Source organism: Mus caroli, unplaced genomic scaffold, assembly GCF_978045245.1.
Source record: "Mus caroli unplaced genomic scaffold, Mus_caroli_1 scaffold_13, whole genome shotgun sequence".
Lineage (NCBI taxonomy): Eukaryota > Metazoa > Chordata > Mammalia > Rodentia > Muridae > Mus > Mus caroli.
Window position 1 is genome coordinate 33,603,447 of NW_028227268.1, and position 19,509 is coordinate 33,622,955.

Genomic DNA, 19,509 nt, shown 5'->3' on the forward strand with positions numbered 1-19,509 from the left:
TGATGCCTCCCGACCTCTGAGGGCGTCAGGCACGCATACTGCATATATTCAGGCAAAACATAAGGTGAATCTTAAGAAAATGCTTCCTCGGTGATCTGTGTAGATCCAAGTTGGAAAACTACAACTCTAAGCTCTCTGGTTATAGACAGAATCTACTAAAAGACCACTCTAGTAATATAAGCGTTCATATTTGACTATGCGAAATCAATTTGCAGAAACTGCCCTTTTCCCCCAGCCAAGGGCTTGGTCCAAGTCAAGTCTCCCCATATGGCTTTCGGTTTCTTCACTACAGTGTTTTCTGCCAGTGCACAATATCTGTAACACTGGCACAGCCTCGGCGTGCTGACTATACAAGTGTATTTACCAGTCATTGCTCTGAAAAAGGCTCATCCCAACTTTGTTTCAAACGATAACCTTGTGGGGGTTCTTAGGAGCCTTTGCCTAGCACAGTTATTTTTGCTTTTGTGGAATTGCCGGATCATAGGGCAGGCGTCAGGTTTCCTGGGCTGTTACTCTGAAAGGGTAGCATGGGACACCGCCTTCCTGACTCAGTTGCGTCTTCCCCGATGAACCGGTCGCCTGGTAGTAGGTCGGCTGCCAGGCTCCCATTCCTCAGCTGCACTACATTGAGTTATGTAGTCACCGGGGTAGTGATGGATGGGTAGGTTGAGAATGAAGCGACGCTGGGGATCCTGCTTGAATCTGAAGCCACAGGTAGGTAGCATCATGGAAGGGGTATCTACACAGGGTATCTACAAATCACCCGATCCCTGGCCACTGCTCATAGCCATCTTGCTTCTCTTGCCTTTGGATATTAGTGAAGGATGTCCGTCTTCACAGCTGCAAGGGCTTTCTGGAATGACCTCCCCTGACTACGCCCCTGTCATGCTGTTCATTTTGGGGTAGCTAGGTCTCCTGGTGTCAGGATTCCTCCTGACTGTAGTGTGCCTAGAGTTTTCCTGGGGAATCTTGTTAAAGGGCCAGTGTGATTCAGGGGGGCTGCACTTGGAGCAGGTACTGGGGCAGGTGTGATCAGCAGCTTTGGTCCACCCTTCGAGACGCAGGAGCTGTACAGCAGGGTTCCTGACCTTGCTGAACCCCAGAGCCAGCCGGCGAGTGCTGAGGTATTTACATTGTGACTCTGCAACCATACACAAATCCCTGTGCCATGTCAGTGTACATGCGGTTCCTGTACCCCCACATTAGTTTTGTTTGTACTGTGTTTTGGAACAGAATCTCATTATGTAGCCCTGGCTGGTCTGGAAACCACCCTGTGCACACCAGGCTTACCTTGACTTGGTAGATCCACCCACCGCTGCTTCCCACGTGCTGGGATTAAAGGGGATCATCACCATGCCCAGCCAGCGTACTACACTCTTCATTGGCTTCTGTAATACCTCCTTTTCTCTCTCTACTTTCCTAGGTGTAGCTACTTCACATCGACTGACTCCAAGATGGCAATCCAGTTGCGTTCGCTCTTCCCCTTGGCGTTGCCTGGAATGCTGGCCCTCCTTGGCTGGTGGTGGTTTTTCTCTCGTAAAAAAGATCGACTCAGCAGCAGTGATAAGCAGGTGGAGACACTGAAGGTTGGCCCTGCCATCAAGGACCGACGGCTCAGTGAAGAGGCCTGTCCTGGAGTCCTGTCTGTGGCCCCCACTGTCACACAGCCTCCTGGAAGGGAAGAGCAGCGCTCTGTGGACAAGCCTTCTACAGAGCCCCTGGCCTTGCCGAGGACTCGTCAGGTTCGACGAAGATCAGAGTCCTCAGGCAACCTCCCCAGCATTGCAGACACGAGGTCGCAGCCAGGACCGTGCAGAGATGAGAACGCCAAAGTGGAACTCTCCCTGATGGGGGACAAAGCCAAATCTATTCCTCTTGGATGTCCGCTTCTCCCAAAGGATGCGTCCTTCCCCTATGAAGCAGTGGAAGGGTGTAAGCAGGAGTCTGCACTGGGCAAGACTCCTGGAAGAGGCTGGCCAAGCCCGTATGCGGCCTCTGGAGAGAAAGCGAGAGAGACAGGAGGGACAGAGGGGACTGGAGATGCTGTGTTGGGGGAAAATATTTCTGAGGAAGGCCTATTGTCCCAGGAGTGTGTCTCAGAAGTGGAGAAGAGTGAGTTTCCAATCCTGGCCCCCGGGGGAGGTGGGGGAGAGAAGGTGAGCCATGGCCCCCCACAGGTAGCTGAGCTTTTAAAGAAGGAAGAATATATTGTTGGGAAGTTGCCAAGTGGCTTTGTGGAGCCAGTTCACTCAGAGCTGGTTAAGGACGAGGATGCGTTGGAACCCCAGGTCAAAGATAGCAGCAATACTTCGGATAGAGACCTGGCTGGAGAACTGGACAAAGACGAGACCTTGCCTGAAATTGACCAGATTAAGCAGGCTGCCTTCCAGCTCATCTCCCAGGTGATCTTGGAAGCAACTGAAGAGCTGCGGGCCACCACAGAGGGCAAGACTGTGGCACAAGTGCACCCAACCTCGGCCACTCAGCCTAAGGGGAAGGAGGAGAGCTGTGTCCCAGCCAGCCAGGAAACTGGCTTGGGACAAGACACCCCAGATCCTGCTTCCACCAGAACAGGTGCCACTGCCAGCCCTTCAGCAGAAGCCCTGCCACCAAAGACCTATGTAAGCTGTCTCAGCAGCCCTCTGTCAGGCCCCACCAAGGACCAGAAGCCAAAGAACTCTGCACGTCACATCTCCCTGGCTCCCTGCCCACCACCAGTCACCCCCCAGAGGCAGTCTCTGGAGGGGGCAAGTAACCCGAGAGGTGATGACAACTTTGTCACCTGTATGGCCAACAACAACCAGAGTGTCCTTTCAGTTAGCTCCTTGGGGCAGTGCTCAGATCCTGTCAGTACTTCGGGGCTTGAAGACTCTTGCACAGAGACCATCTCAAGCTCCGGAGACAAAGCTATCACCCCACCACTGCCAGTCAGTACTCAGCCCTTCAGCAACGGGGTGCTGAAGGAGGAGCTGTCAGACTTAGGGACCGAGGATGGATGGACCATGGATACAGAAGCAGATCACTCAGGAGGTAGGAAGGTCTTGGGGTGCTTTCTTGGTGAATCTGGGAGGGCTCCCATTATTTGCTAGTAGGCAAAAAGCTACTGGCCACCCTTACCTTCTGCCACTCGTGCAGCAAAACGATGCAGCCCATCTCTGTGTTATCCAGCCACCCGCACAGATGGATACCCGAAAAGTCAGGTGACCACATGAGACCCTAATGGCTATGAGAGTTGTCTGTGGGTTCACTAGCCAGGGAACCTCCCCAGACCTTTAGAAGGGACCCCGTCTGTTGGGTCCACCAGTCAGCCTTAGTGCCTCTTCTCCTATGGACACATGCCCTAGGAGGGGCCTTTGGGGCCTCCTTAGTGGTCCCTCCCAAGTGCCAGGGATGGGTGAGCATCTCTTAATGGCTGACTTCCTTTACTTATGTGCTTGTTCCGTGTCTCCACCTGCTCTCCTCAGAAGCCCTCGAAGGGTAAGTTCTCCCAGGACAGCCGCAGCTTCGAGCGCTGGTGGGAGGCTCGAGCTGTCTGGGGTTGTTGCTGTGATCGCCTCCTTTGCAGAGCCTCAGCCATCCTTTCTCTGTGCAGTTGCAGCTCCACCCCAGGAAAGAGGGCACTTTGGTAACGGAGGGTGCACTGGGTTTTTCGAGTGCTGACCCCAGCCAGCGTAGACAGTTCATACCGCTAACTTACAGGTCAGCAGCAGCTCCTGACCCTGCTTTGCAGCTCCCTGGGGTGTGTTATCTCCTAGTGACCTCCAAGCAGGTCATGGCTTGTTTGGCCTGGAGTGTTCCCAACCAGGAAGCTTGGGCATTTGTCTCGGGTGTTTTACTATTGTCATTAGAATCTGGGGTGGGGGTACCACGCGTCGTCGGGATTTTTACACTCAAGATGCTGTTGCTTGAGACTTGAGACCATGATGACTTTACATACCTCTGAAAGGAAGCACCTTCTTTCTGCCAGTGTAACTATGGAGGCCAGATAATGTCTTATGCATCTTATGCATCTTATGCTATAGTGCTAAAAGGCTAAGAGAAAGAAAGAAAGAAAGAAAGAAAGAAAGAAAGAAAGAAAGAACCGCATCTTAAAATGGGCAAAAGGGGAAGGCTTTTAAAAATATTTTAAGAATAAAGAATAAAGAGTTTTCTATTTGTCTGATGCCCATTATTGTAATGAATGAGCCCCTCAGGTTTGTGGCCGCTCTGGACAGATTGTAGCTGTGCGGATGCCTGAGGCTTCTGAGCATAGCTCTAGAGAAGAGACCTTAATCAATGGGTGGGAAGGCAGGGTCACCCATCAGTCATAGCCTGGGGGTAGTAACTGGGGAGTGCTCAGCAGTGCCAAGCCACACTGGTGTTTTCAGGTTAGCCTTAACCCTGCTTATGTGCTTCCCTAGAGGCTGAAGGTATGGGGCTGGGGTGGGAACAGGGTAACATGATTGAATGCAGCCTGCTAAAGGCCTGGCCTGGTTCTGAGTTACTCCTGGGAGCCACTGACACACAGGTATTGGCTAGTCTAGTTCTCTTGGACAGAGGTTAGGGGCTTTGTGGTAAAAACCCCCACCAGCCTATTTTACTTCAAGATGGCCACCCAAGGTGCTTTCTTGGGTGGGTGGGTGGCGTCCTCTGCCGGAAGCCTCGTGCTGAGGGAGGTCACTTGAGGGAGATCACCTTGGAGGTCTCTTCCTTGTCTAGGGGTGGAGAGTGGCATAGTCTTTTTTTTTTTTTTTTTTCGAGACAGGGTTTCTCTGTGTAGTCCTGGCTGTCCTGGAACTCACTCTGTAGACCAGGCTGCCCTCGAACTCAGAAATCCACCTGAGGCATAGTCTTTTATATCCAGTATATGGATTGCTTGGAAAAGAATCATGTCCTGAGTTTGGGGAAGCCAGGTGGGAAATAGGCTTACAGGAGTGATGTGTTTCAGGCCATTGAGTTTGGTATCTCAGTCAGGACCGCATCTCCTAACTTGCCCTGGATGGTCCCTGGTGTTTATTTGATCTCCTCTTCCTCTTCCTCCTCTTCCTCCTCCTTCTCTTCTTCTTCCTCCCCCTCCTCCATCCTTTTTCTTCTTCTTCCTTCTCCTCTTCCTTTTGTCATGTCCTATGGAAGAGTTGAGTGGCCTAAGTTGGTTCCAGAGTCACATTCTCCACTGTTCTCTTGGAGTAAGCGTTGGTTTCTCTCACCAAGGGCCTTTTGAACCACCCCATATTCAGAGCTTCACAAGCCTGTCCCAAAAGGGAAAGGAAGGAGGCCTTTGTTTTTACCTGGCAGAGATGAGCAGGCCCTCAGCAGGCCTGAGAATGGGACCCTCAGAAGGCTATCTTACTGTGATTGCCCAACATACCCAGGACACCCTCTCCCCCAAGCCTTGGCCTTGGAGACTAGAGATCCTTGGTCTGAGGGGCTGGGACATTTGGAAAGGGATTAAGGTGATCGTGACAAGAAGGTCAAGGCCTGCTTCTGGAACTATGTAGATCTGTGAGTCATCTTGTTGGCTCCCTTCCCCGATATACCCTGTATAAGCCCCTCCCTGGGTATAGAGTGTACCTCTTCCTAGCTTACCACGTGTGTGTCTGTCCCAGCAGCTGTGGCTAGGCACGGCTGCCAGATAAGCAAGCAGGACTGTTTAGTGACGGGCTAAAATTAGGTGTCTTGGTACGCTAAGCCTCCTTTCATTGGGTTGCCTGAGCCTTCTAGTCTGTGGTGTCTGCCAAGCTTGCAGAGGGGTATATGTGTGCAGGGCCCCCCAGAATTGTAAATTTGGGAAGCTTTGATAGTTACGGCTGAGCTGGTGTCTGTGTGTGTGTATATATGTCACTTCCTCCCCTGCAGGTTCTGACGGGAACAGTATGGATTCAGTGGATAGCTGTTGCGGGCTTACCAAGCCCGATAGCCCCCAGAGTGTCCAGGCAGGCTCCAACCCTAAGAAGGTTGACCTTATCATCTGGGAGATCGAGGTGCCAAAGGTAAGGGCAGTGACCTCCCTGTACCCTGGATTCTGTGGGAGCTCAAAGTTCCCTCAGTGCCAGGGTTAAAGGATGCCAGCGAATTCCATTAGATGGACCAAGCTGGGAAGCTGCAGGGAGACCATCTTCCCTCACTCCCCTGCTTTCTGGGTCCTCCAGGCTGCTCTGTGTGGGCTGGGGCTCGGTCTTCCCTGAATGCTAGAAAACGTCAGTTGGAGGAGTGAGCGCCAGAGCCTCCCTGCTCCTCACTGTAAAGGTGACTAGATGACTGAGCAGAGCTCAGCTGCTGTAGAGTCCAGAAAGCCCCGGGGCAGAAGCAGAGGCAGGCAGGCAGGCAGCCCTGAGCGGCTGTGTGTGAGCACGCTCATTCCCCTCACCTCACACCCTGTGATTACTAAACAAGCCAAGATTGTTGTTTCTTAATTAATACTTCTAAATATTTAACAATTTAATTTTCCCGTGCTGGTTTTTAAAAACATTGTTTTAACTGCATTGTGCATCGTATGAATGTCTGGTGCTTCACCAGTCCCCAGCGCCTGAGTAGTTTTCCAGCCCCTTGCTGTTAGAACCTAACAACTTATTAGTGTTTATCGCTGGGGTTCAGAAGTAATTGGCAGACTACTGAATCCCAGGGCGCTTGGCTCCATGCTGAGCTGGGGACCAGACTCAGTCTGAACTTTGGGTCAAGACTCCTCCGCTGACCCCGGGCTGCTGGCTCCCATGGTAGTTTTCCTTCCCTAGTGACCTTGTTATCAATCCTGCCCTCAGTGGTCACAGAGGAAATAGTGAGGGAGGCCCTGGGTGAGTAGGGACTGTGTCCCTTGCCACCCTCCAGGGCTGGGGTCATTAAGAATTGTTGAGGAGCTTGTCTTACATTATGCTTACGGCTGGCGTCTTCTGTTTGCCGTGAACTCTGGTGCACTGGGCTGTTCCTGATATGCTATTAGTGGTAGGGTTGGGAGCCGTTGCATGTTCTCGGGCTTTCACTGTCCAACCAAGTTTCTCTGTCTGTGGCCCTGAGTGAGGGGCAGGGATGGATGTTCAGAATTTGAGTCAACTCTTATAGCAGTGGATCATTCAGCATGTGTGTGCGCACGCGCGTAGGAGGGGTGCTGTGATATTCTGGGTCTGGGCCATATGGTTGGGATAAGATGCTGAGTCCCGGGCCAGGCTGTCCCTTTCAGCTGCTGAGCAGCTGTGTGGTCTTGGGTGGGTTCCGGAGCATGTCCCAGCTTGTTTCTCTTCATGTGTAAGATGATAAAGTTGTCTGTCCATAGGTCCTATAAGTGAGTGTAAGTGCTTAGAACGATTCTGAAAAACTACATGCTGACAGTAACAGTGTGGGCTTGACTGAGCCTGGTCCTCGGGCCTCGAGGAGCTGGGTTCCTGTCACCCTCATCTCTCTCTTTCCCTGGAAGCACTTAGTCGGTCGACTGATTGGCAAGCAGGGACGGTATGTGAGTTTTCTGAAGCAGACGTCTGGTGCCAAGATCTACATCTCCACCCTGCCTTACACACAGAACATCCAGATCTGCCACATAGAAGGTTAGTGGCAGTGTGGCCCTTTGCTTAGCCCCCTGTCCCTGAAACGCAAGGCAGCAGCACCCTGGTTGCAGCTGTCCATTTGGAAGTTTAGCCTCTAAATAGAAATGAAACTGTGGGTTTCTAGTTGGAGGGCATGCTGGGTGTCTTCCCATCAGACCTGTCCAGTTCAGGTGCTTGTGGGAGACTCTGCCCCTCTGCACCGTGTCTCTGTCAGGCCAGGATAAGGATGGGTGCTCAGTGACAGGGCCAGGGTTCTGGGTCCCAGCGCCTGTCATCCACATTTCCCTCACAGTGCACAGGTCCCTTCTGGCTGAGTCCACTTGTGCCTTTCCCCTCTGCCAGCTTCTTTGTGTGTTCAAAGCAATGGGTCAGCGTGGCAAAGGTACCAGAGGGGAGTGGACTTACGTGACTTCGTTCCTAAAGCAAAGCCACGTGTTTGGCATCTTAGAGACCCTTGCACGGGAGGATTCCGAGGAGGCCTGGGGGGTGGGGTTGGGTGTTTGCAGTCACTTTTCTTCTACCCACAGAGGCCGTGTGTTCTGTCCTTACCCGTAGGCTCTCAGCACCATGTAGACAAAGCTCTGAACTTGATTGGGAAGAAGTTTAAGGAACTGAACCTCACCAATATCTACGCGCCGCCGCTGCCTTCGCTGGCACTGCCTTCCTTGCCGATGACGTCTTGGGTGAGCATGGTCTACTGGATCTCGGTTCTTTTTTTCTTTTTTTTTTTCTTTTTTTGTTTTTGTTTTTGTTTTTCCAGACAGGGTTTCTCTGTGTAGCCCTGGCTGTCCTGGAACTCACTTTGTAGACCAGGCTGGCATCAAACTCAGAAATCTGCCTGCCTCTGCCTCCCAAGTACTGGGATTAAAGGCGTGCGCCACCACGTCCGGCTGGATCTCGGTTCTTGACCCTTTCCCTAAACGTATCCCAGTTGAGAGATTCCTGGCATCCGGGCCAAGCGGGCCGAGGGGTGTATGTGCTCCCTGCTCTGGCCTCCACGCAGTTCTGCTGGTGTGTTCCCTGAAGGCAGGATAGAGCGCTGGCAAGAAGCCGGGGCCTCTTGACCCCACTGGGAGGGTCATGCTTTCCTGCCCCCCAGGCATGCTTTCCTTTTTCTAGGCTTTTGACTATAGAGGACTGAGCTAGGTGACTGGGTGTGGGCCTTCTGAAACACTGGGGCTGTACCTAGAGCCACTCACTCCCCAGCGCTGGAGTCCTGGGTAGGATTTGCCAGTAAGGATTTGTGTGAGACTTAGATGGACATTCTTCTAGTCAGCTGGGCTGAATAGCGGCCCTGGCAAAGGACTCCCTCCTCTTCCCTTTCCTCGGGAACTGCCTGGATTTTAGTTGGTAAGGGCAGAGTCCCTAGCCTGGAAGCCCAGGAGGTTAGCAGAAGAGAAGGTGCTGTCTGCAGCAGCCATGCCTCTGGTGCTCCTTGGGCCCCCTGTTGCTGGGAGTAGATGCTCAGTTCTGTGGGCCACATTCTGTTTACTGCATTTCAGACGGGCTGGGCCAGCCACTTCAGGAAAGTCGCCCCTTTGGGTTTTGTTTAGGATGGTAGGTGTTTCAGCTCAGTCTTCCCCAGTCAGAGACCCTTGTGCTGTAGGGGTGGAGGCAGGGGTCTTTCACTTTGGGCATTAGGGAATAGCGTGGGTCCCACTCCGTGCTTCACTTCTGAGTTAGAGGTTGTCCCAGAAGGCTTGGCTGTAGCCTCTCTTCTTAAATAATAGAGTAGCTAGTGTGGGTGGTTCCCTTCTCTTGTGTTCTGCTAGCTCAGTGGGACTGCAGAGGAGACTCCAGGTACTTTGAAGTCAGCAGGGCTGCGGGGTCCCATAGAAGTCAAAGGATGTTCTTGGGTCACCAGGTTTGAAGGTGTAGTGCAAACCTTCCTGTGTGTGGAGCCCTGTTTTGTCGCCCATAGCTTAGTGGCAGGGAAAAGGGTACTGGAGCAGGGGGCTTTTAGAAAGCTCTGCAGGACCTGCTGTACAGTGCCTTAGCAGATGAACACACCTACAGACCCTGTCTCACAGGCGGAGGTGGATATGATACGATCAATCTAGGGGCCAAGTAGAAGGCACAGAGGAGTAATTAGGACACTAGGGGACCTGGCTTTTGAGGTTCCTGGGTGCTCTTCTAGAGTTAACTGCAGGTCCAAAGAGGCCTGAGGCAGCCCACCAGTGTTCTTAGGCATGTTGTTCTGAGCAAACTGCTTACTTCCATACTCGTTTTCCTTGACTTACAGACTCATGTTCAGCAGTTAGGAGCACTGCTTGCTCTTCTAGTTCAAATCCCAGTGCCCACACTGCAGCTCACAATTGTCTGTAGCTATGCGCGCGTGTGCGTGCAAAATATCCATACTGGAGTGATTGCATGCTCCAGGAGATGGACCCTTGTCACAGAGTCAGTCAGCACTGCATATACAGTTGGCCTCTGGCTGCCTATTTTGGGCTAGGGGTCTCCCCTATCTTATCTCAAGGTGAGATCTCCTCTAAAGGCAGGTCTGGGTATTATAGTACAACATCCTACAGACCTCTGCTATCTGGGTGCCATGTTCCTGATGGCTGTGCCAGTTCATGGGCTTGCCCTGGGGCCTTGGGACATAAACACGAGAATAACAGTGTTGACTGCCTCTTCCTGTCCCCTAGCTCATGCTGCCTGATGGTATCACTGTGGAAGTCATCGTGGTCAACCAGGTCAACGCTGGGCACCTATTTGTACAGCAGCACACACACCCCACCTTCCACGCACTGCGCAGTCTGGACCAGCAGATGTACCTCTGTTACTCTCAGCCTGGAATCCCCACCTTGCCCACCCCAGTGGAAAGTAAGTGCTACCTAGAGAGTCAGGGAGAGTCCTGGTGCCTGGTTAGGACTCTCCAAGACATGTAGGCAAGGAGGGTTGTCCACGTTACCCTTGGTCTGGACCAGGAAAAGACTTGTTCAGGACTCCCTTGTGTGCCAGCATCCATAAGTTCTTGCACTGTTATGGAGTTATACTGGTTTGAGTTTTCTGGCTAGCCACTGTTAGCTTGACCGGCCAAAGCAGTACAGATTGGAGTGATGTCTTGACGGGCGGACTCTTCTTTTAAACATTTTATTTAAGGTTAGATTTATTCATTTTATGTGACGTGTATTTTTGCCTGTGTGTATGTATGTGTACCACCTGTGTGCTTGGTGCCCATGGAAGTCAGAAAGGGCGTCAGGTCCCCTGGAACTGTAGTTACGGATGGTTGTGAAACCACTCTGTCAGTACTAGGAATCAAACCCAGGTCTTTCTCAAGAACAATACGTCCTCCTAACCCCAGAGCCACCTCTCCAGACTGGGCTTTGTGTCTTCTAAGTGGGGTGATACCAGGTGGTACCCAGGCTTGCCCACCAGGAAGTAGAGTGGATCTGCTGTCTGTGTCATATGGGGCACGTCGGGTGTGACTTGTCTCCTGTGCGGTGGTCTGGGTTGTTGGCACATGACAGGTGAGGCCACTGTCTCTGAAACCAGGGACTCGCTCAGGCAGCACGTGAGCAGGGGTGGGGTACCTTTGTTGCGTTTATCAGTGGGCAAAACATTTGCCCCATCTCCTCGTGGGCTGTGACATTATCTGTAGTAGCCCCGCCCTGCCCCGCCCCCTTTGGAAGAATGAGGTATTTATAATTTTCATCAGATTCTCTAATGATCTAGCTAGAAGTCAAACTCAAACTGAAGTTGGAAGGGAAGCCAGCTGCACTGGGGCTTTGCCCCTGGATCAAGACCAAGTGCAGTTACTGGAGATCCTGGAGGTGCTGCTGTGACCCTTCCCCGACCCTTCCCAGCTCCTGCCTGGGGCCACTCTGTACTTCCCAAGGCGGAGGCTGGATGGTGTGAGCCATCGTCAGGCCGAGTAGACCAGATCCTAGGTGCTTGGGTCTCCCTGGGACCTTTCCTTAGGCCCAGGGGCTGGGAGGTAATTCAGTGAAACACTTGTCATAGGATGTGAATTTGATTTCCTCTAGTTATGAGAGAGGGGGAGGGAGAGGGAGGGAGGGAGGGAGAGAGGGAGAGAGAGAGAATATGAATGAATGATATCTGTGTAGTGGTATATGCTTGTGATCCCAGCACTGAGGAGGAGGGGATAGACAGAGTCCTGGAGTTCACTGGCCAGCCAGCATTTTCTTTAAAAAGGCCCAATATCAGAGGAACGACACAATACCTGAGGAATGGCCGCTAAGGTCATATGCGGCCTCTGCACACACATATAGGGCAGGCCCTTGCTGAGTTTTGTACTAGTTTTAGGCTATAGTTCCGAGTCAGCGGCCCAGACTGAAGGGCCTTCAGGATTATTGGGCAGCTTTGGGGATGTGCTGAGCTGGGTTTCCAATGTGTTGGGTTTTCCCTTGTTTGTCTTTGGCTTCGGGATAGGTTTTGTGGAGGATTCGTGTTGTCCCTGTCTCCTCCCGGGGAAGATGCATGCCTCTGACGATGCGGGAGGGTGGGGAGCGATGACCAGGGGAGCCCTCACAGCCCTGCCCTAGGCCAGACGTGTCCCACACACTTGTCCTCCCACCCTGCAGTCACGGTTATCTGCGCTGCCCCTGGTGCGGATGGGGCCTGGTGGCGAGCCCAAGTAGTGGCCTCCTATGAGGAGACCAATGAGGTGGAGATTCGCTACGTGGACTATGGTGGATATAAGAGGGTGAAAGTCGACGTGCTCCGGCAAATTAGGTGAGTGGGACTCCTTGGCCAGCCACAAGTCACTCCTGCATGGCGTGGGGTACATGGCTCAGTTCTACCCAGCTTCAGATGGGGCTAGAGTCTTCCCTCCTGCTACCAACTTTACGTTCACAGTCAGATGTAGACAAGCGTGATGACCTGCCTTGGCTACACAGTACTAGAGAGCGGCTCTGTGGGAGAAGCCCCAAGGGCCAGGTCTCAAAAGTGTGAGAGACGCTTGAGTTTGGTGAAGGACTCCCTCTGAGTCAGGCTTGTTGCAGCTGTTTGCATGCATTTGGGTGTGCTGGGTAGATTCGGGGACTGTCAGCCATGTCAAACCCACCCCTTTCTTGCCTTTCCAGGTCTGACTTTGTGACCCTGCCATTCCAAGGAGCAGAAGTCCTTCTGGACAGTGTGGTTCCTCTGTCAGGTAACAGGCGAACCCCCAACTGCCGAGGGAAGAGGGTGAGGAACACTGGCGCACGGGGCTCTCGCCTATAGTCTGTTGTGTAGACATAGTTGCTGTCACTGTTAGCTTCTGGTTGAATAGTCTAGACTGAGGCCTGGGATCTCAGATTCCTAGCAAGTCCCCAGGTGAAGCCAGTGCTGTTGTGGCCTCGTTCAGGGTCTGCTGCTGTCTGCCCCTTACCCAGCTGCCAGCCTGAGCGGCTCCAGTGAGGTCCTTCAGAGTGTGGCCTGGAGAGGACAGGCCCGAGGTCAGCACGCTGGTCCGAGAGATCGCCTGGCGGTGTGGGGACTATGCCAGCCCGCGTGTCTGAGACCGAGAGCATTGCTAGAGAGGGTGCTGGCCTCCTTTAGCATTGTCCTCTGGCACGACGGGATGGCGCCTGCACATCAGGGAGGCTGTGAGAGGCACGTGTACTGATGTAGGAAGTGGTCAGATCGCAGCTCTCAAGCCGTAGGGAAGTCTGTCTAACCCGCGCCCTCTCTCAGGCCGGCCCCTTCCGATCCTGCTGTGTCCAGAGCAGTTTAAGTGCTCAAGACTTACCACAGTGTAACCAGGCTTGGTGTTGCACACTTGAAATCCTAGCATTCGGGAGGCCGGAGCAGGGGGCTTGCCATGAGTTTGAGGCCAGCATGAGCAACAGAAGCTGAAGTCCAGCTGAGCTCCTGCCAGAGCTCCAGCAGGCTCCGTCTTTCCCTCTTCTCTTCCTAACCTTTCTCTCTGTTCTGTCCATCTAACAATCTGACCAGACCTAGGAGAACAGGCCCTGCCTTGTCACAGACTCGCCACCACACTTTCTAGGCCTCGCCTTCCACCCCACTACTTCCTGCCTTGGCACATTCTTTTCTTAGATGTTACTTTTATAAGTCAGCCACCTCGAGTCCTGCCCATCAGAGGGTATCCACCCATACTGGGCCCACTGCTGGGGCTAGAATGCTGCCTAATTCCAATCCCAGCACAGTGGGAAGAACCGAAACAGCTCAGGAGCCAAGGTCAGAGGCTGGCATAGTAGCTGTCTATCCACTGTGCAAGGCCTCGCTCCACCAGTGGCCTGGAAAAGAGAATTCTTGAGAATTCTGCATGGCACCCAGGGGCTAGGTCTCAAATCAGCGTGGGTCCAAGTCTCCCTTTGGGGGTCAGCCTTTCCTATAAAGTAGACATGCCCTCCTATCTTCGGGGGCATTGCTGGTTTGGTTGCAATCACACAAACTTGTTCAGCACAGCTGGTCCCATTCTGTACGCCCTATGCCTTGGGGAACACATGCAGCCTGGGCTCCCCTGTGTTTACCCACTTGAGTCACCAGAGGCATAGGCTCGGGTGGCAAGGTGGCTGTCCTACACACAGTTCTGCAGTCTGCAGGGTCTGGAGCAGCCTATTGGTGACGAGCCTGTTTTGCCCCAGAGGGTATCTGAACTCTTTTGTCTTTTTCTTCCTTCTAGATGATGATCATTTTTCACCAGAGGCAGACGCAGCCATGAGTGAGATGACAGGCAATACAGCACTGTTGGCCCAGGTGTGTGTGTGGGGGGGGGGGGGGAGCAGGAGGCTGACCCAGGTGTGTGTATTTGTGTGTGTGGGGAGGAGGCTGGCCCGTGTTGGGGGGGGAGTAGGAGGCTGGCCTAGGTGTGTGGGGGGAGTGGGGGGCAGGAGGCTGGCCCAGGTGTGTGTGTGGGACAGGAGGCTCGCCCAGGTGTGTGTGCGTGTGCGTGTGCGTTTGCCCAGGTGTGTGTGTGTGTGTGTAGTGCAACTAAGTGTCCAGACTTCTTGAGACCTGACACTTAAATTCTTCCTGCCCTATGATCATGAGCCTGGAGTGGCCTGCAGTCGTGAAGAAGTGCATAAGCCAGGCCTGGCACACTCCTTTAATCGAGCACTCTGTAGGCTGAGGCAGGAAGATTTTGAGTTTGAGGCCTGTCTGTTACATAGTAAAACTTGTCTCAAGTTTTAAGTGTGTACAGCCTAATATGTTTTCTATGCCCCATGTCCCTCCAGGTGACAAGCTACAGTGCGACTGGCCTTCCTCTGATTCAGCTATGGAGTGTGGTTGGAGATGAAGTGAGTCTGCCCCCTTGGTCCCAGATCCTGACTGGGAACTAGTTCTGGCCACTGTTGGCATGATTGTGGACCAGTGCCACATCATGGTTGGGGGTGATGATATTAGTGTCATGTAATGGATGGTGCCATGTAGTGTCATGGAGCTAGATGTGCTGTTGAACATGCAACTTCTGGGACAGTCTCTCCCAACACAAAGTACCCTTAGTTCCAAGCGGGGGAGACCCCACTCTAGACCTTCCAGGACCTCTGTCCATTGTTCCTATCCTTACCATCAAGACTCGGTTTCTTCAGGATGTTAGAAGCCTGTGCCAAAGGGCACAACATTTGAGCAAGAACCCTGTTGTGGTTTTATGCTCCAGGTCTGCACCCGTTCCCTGGCTGATGACTAGAGACTTGGGTTGAAAGACCCCACGCTGACTTGAGACCTAGCCCCTGGGTGCCATGCAGAGTTCTCAGGAATTGTCTCTCTTTTTTTCCAGGTGGTATTGATAAACCGGTCGCTGGTGGAGCGAGGCCTTGCACAGTGGGTCGACAGCTACTATGCCAGCCTCTGACCTTGGCTCCTGAGTTGCTTTGGTCTTCTTTGCACTGTTGAGAGTGGGTTTGGCACCCAGGACAGAGATTTAAGAGCAGAGTAACACACACTGTTCTCACTGAGTCTTCTTTCCCCATTCTGTAGTCCTGTGGAGCAGGGGGTCCTCCCCAGGAGGACCTATGTGTTCTCTCAAAGCCTTAGAGCGGCGCTACACCGGCCAGCTGGCTTAGCTGCAGGAAGGCCTCTTAGCCAGGCTATCCCCATTCCATCCGCTCCCCTCTCCCCACCCAAACCCCACACTGCAGCAGGCAGGCCAGGGCGGATGTGGGGCTGGCTGAGAGGATCAATTTTAGGAGTCTTTATTCAGGGAGTGAGACATGGACTAATTGGTATCGATTCCCTGGATAGCTCGCTTGGATGAGTTGATGGTGTTTAGCAGTTTTTATATACTTCCTCCAGGTCTCTAGGAACTCAGACTTTTTTAAACATAGCTGTAAATAAGGAACAGTTTGTCACACCTGACCCCAGTGAGTGGGGGGGAGGGGCAGCTGTTATCTTGCCAAGTCTGGTTGTAATTTGTAACCATTTTCTATTTGTTCGAACTCTGTAAATAGTATGTTTAAAAAATGTAATATTTTGTACAAGACACACTGGAGAACAAAGGGAACTCAAAACTCTTCCACATTCTTCCCGAGGAAATCGACGACGTCCATCCGTCCCACAGAGTGGGACCGACCGCCCCTGCTGCTCCAGCCAGGGCCCCTGTGCTTCCTGTGCAGACAGGAAGCTGTGTGGGAGACTGTCATTTGGGAATTTGATTTTTTTTTTCCTGTACGAATTTAAAAAAAAGAAAAGAAAAGAAATGTCATTGAATTACCTTGCAGTGGTGTTGACTCTTTTATAGACTGTCTTTAGCATTGTGCAATTTAAGAATAACTTAAGGATCTTGGACTTTACATAAATCTTGAATTGTATAAACTCTAACCTTGAGTCCATTTTTTCTTCAGAAGAGTGGTGACAAAGATTTGGGGCTGGGACTAAGGGTGGTTGAGAGTGGTGTGGCCAGCTGTGACTCTCCAAGGGCCATCATAAAAGAAAGAGAAGACCCAAAATCTTGGAAGACATTTTGGCCTGCTCTTCCCCCTGCCCCCACCAGGTGGCAGCCCAGCTTACTCTGGCTCCTGCATTCAGAGAACCCTGGGTGTGGTGGAGGGAGAGGATGTAGAAGATAGAGACTCAGGCCTCTGCAGGCCTGATGACACCAGAGTGCCTCCCTTGGGATGGGCTAGGTGTTGAGGCGGGCTCCTCTGGCCAGAGCTGTAGGGTCTGGGGGAGGATGTAGATTCTTGGTCTCTCAGATCTTAAGGTCTCATCCTCGGAGGGTGATCCCATGGGACGTGGTTGGGAATTGGGGAGGAAAAGCAGGTTGGAGGGCCAACTATGAAGGCATAGGCTTCAAACAGAGGAGCAGGTGTTTGGAGTTTTCCAGGTAAGCTCATCTGAGACTCCTGATCAGAGGCATTTTAACCTGAACCAGGCTGTGGAAGAAGAGATCCAGCCAACTGCTAGGGGTGGAATCCTGGGGGGCTGGGCTTCGATGTGACAGTTTCTTCCAGTTCACTGCAGTCGTCAGCGTCCTTTGAGCCCTGTGTCTCTCAGTGGCGGATCATTACAGAAGCCTAGGTTCTAGGTCATTGCTACTGCAAGGACAGCTTTGGTTATACCAGGATCCGCATCCAGCTCCTGGGAACTGGAGCCACAGCTATCACAGGTGTAAGGTAAAAGCTGTAGGGTACTTCCCATCATAATCCACACGCTAGCGAGGCAGGAAGACTTCCTGGCTGAGCTACTTAGCAGAGCAGAGCTAAGCCGTAAAGCCCCCCTCCTCAGCCTAAGTGCTGTTAACCACTTTTTTGTTGTTTTAAGATTTATTTATTATATCTAAGTACACTGTAGCTGTCTTCAGATGCATCAGAAGAGGGCATCAGGTCTCATTGCGGATGGTTGCGAGCCACCATGTGGTTGCTGGGAATTGAACCCAGGACCTCTGGAAGAGCAGTCAAGTGCTCTTAACCACTGAGCCATCTCTCCAGCCCTGTTAACCACTTCTAAGCAAGGAGCCACTTTGCTTACTGTACTGGCTAGTTTTGTGTCAACTTGACACAAGGTGGAGTTATCACAGAGAAAGGAGCTTCAGTTGAGGAAATGCCTCCACAAGATCCAGCTGTAAGGCATTTTCTCAATTAGTGATCAAGATGGAAAGGCCCCTTGTGGGTGGGACCATCTCTGGGCTGGTAGTCTTAGGTTCTATTAGAGAGCAGGCTGAGCAAGCCAGGGGAAGCAAGCCAATAAGTAACATCCCTCCATGGCTTCTGCATCAGCTCCTGCTTCTTGACCTGCTTGAGTTCCAGTCCTGACATCCTTTGGTGATCAACAGCAATGAAGTATAAGCTGAATAAAGCCTTTTCTCCCCAACTTGCTTCTTGGTCATGATGTTTGTGCAGGAATAGAAACCCTGACTAAGACACTCACCTGGGTTTATGTCCCCTGACAAGTTCCAGTACTTAAATGGTCAGCCAGGGAGATAGTTTTAGATCATAGGGGAACAAAGAGGGATACAGGGCCATCCATGGTTTTGCTTCTGGGAGAGACTTTAGTCAAACATGAATCAAGCAAGGAGACGTTTATGTTTGAGCCAAAGGATGAATCTTTTCATGTAGGATGGCCTAGAAGGAAAACTCAACTCCATTGGCAGGTTTTGGGTAGTCTGGTGAAATACAGTAGATATGCACCCTGATGGGGGGTTCAATTTCCTGTACCCCCATGGAAGCTCACAACTGACTCCTGTTCCAGGGGACCTGATGCCCTCACACACACTTACAGGTAGGCAAAACAGAAATGCATGTACAACAGTAATTTAGATATAAAAAAAAATAGAACCTGACTCATCATTGTGGCAGTTTTCCAAAAGTCGAAATTAAGAAAATTTTTAAAAAGATTTAGTTACTTACCGTGTTCTGCCTGCATGTACCCCTGCGTGCCAGAAGAGGGCATCAGATCTCATAGATGGTTGTGAGCACCATGTGGTGGCTGGGAATTGAAGTGAGGACCTCTAGAAGAGCAGTTGGTGCTCTCAACCTCTGAACCATCTCTCCAGCCCCCAAAGAAGAAAAAAAATCAATATTGTTCAATTAAAGCATATAAGGGAAACATTAATGAGGAAGTCCACAGTTGGATATCTGGTGTGGACTTTCTGGGGTAAACCCCAGAAAGCAACTGGCTTGTGGCTCCTGTCTTGGACAGCAACACTGGACCACCCACCCACCAGTACCAGCACCCTTACACAGACCTTTTCTTACTGCAAACACTATAGATTGACCAGGTGTTACCATACAAGCAGCACTTGGAAGGCAGAGGCAAGAGGAATGAGGCCAGCCTGGGCTGTGTATGGTGGTAATGTGTCAAAAACAAGATTGCAGAATGGGATATGGCTCTTTAGACCAGGTAAAGACATTAGCTGTGCAGGCCTGATGACCCAAGTTCAATGCCCAATTCAAAATCCACCGTGAACGTAGAAAAACCACTTCGCAAAGTCGTCCTCTGACCTCTGCATGCATGCATGTCAGCACGTGCGCCCATGTTGGACACAGGTGTAGTAGTTTAAAAGCATGTTTGCGGGAAGTGTTTTTAAAAGTGTCTCGGTGTGAGGTTTTTGCTATGTAGACTTAGCTGGCGTCAAACTTCAATCCTGCCTCTGATTCCTGGGTGCTAGAAATTCAGGCTTCTGAATTGTGACATAAAACCAGTCAACATTATAAAATGCATTTTGATCCAACTGTCTGCTATCTTCACTGCACACCCATGTCTCACACAGCGCCCCTGCGATTTTCGTTTTGACATAATCTTCCCTTTGGACTGTCTGATTTGTTGTTATGATCAGGACATATGAAGCCCTTAAGTGTGAGAAGTGTGTTGTCCTGACCTGACAGGCACCATTATTTTGGCTGGGTATCTCTGGTTAATTGGGTGTGGCCTTTGCCAACAATCCTGTCTACTCCACAAAGTGTGACCTTCAGCCCTGTTGGACTTAAGGTTCCTCCTGATTCTGAGGTAAGGGTGCTATGTGTCAAGGGGCTTCAGTTACGAGGGTGGGCTGCTTTCCTTCGTCCTCTGTCCAGTGTCAGCCGTGTTTCAGAGTGAAGACAATACACAAGAGCTTTAGCTAACCCTGGATGGAGGTAGGGGTGAGGCAGAA

At 51.7% G+C, this 19,509-nt stretch overlaps 1 protein-coding gene across 3 annotated transcripts in view; it reads left to right on the forward strand.

The window, feature by feature from the left end:
* The window catches only part of Akap1 (A-kinase anchoring protein 1), a 33,579-nt gene extending 17,341 nt beyond the window's left edge, over positions 1-16,238 (forward strand). For all 3 annotated transcript variants that reach the window (XM_021176099.2, XM_029483477.2, XM_021176097.3), the window contains exons 2-11: positions 1,424-3,030; positions 5,836-5,969; positions 7,388-7,514; positions 8,070-8,197; positions 10,160-10,337; positions 12,059-12,209; positions 12,560-12,627; positions 14,104-14,177; positions 14,657-14,719; positions 15,199-16,238. In XM_021176099.2, the coding sequence (XP_021031758.1) occupies positions 1,455-3,030; positions 5,836-5,969; positions 7,388-7,514; positions 8,070-8,197; positions 10,160-10,337; positions 12,059-12,209; positions 12,560-12,627; positions 14,104-14,177; positions 14,657-14,719; positions 15,199-15,273 (2,574 nt within the window). In that variant the 5' untranslated portion in view covers positions 1,424-1,454 and the 3' untranslated portion in view covers positions 15,274-16,238. The remainder of the gene's footprint in view (positions 1-1,423; positions 3,031-5,835; positions 5,970-7,387; positions 7,515-8,069; positions 8,198-10,159; positions 10,338-12,058; positions 12,210-12,559; positions 12,628-14,103; positions 14,178-14,656; positions 14,720-15,198) is intronic.
* Positions 16,239-19,509: the final 3,271 nt, after the last annotated feature.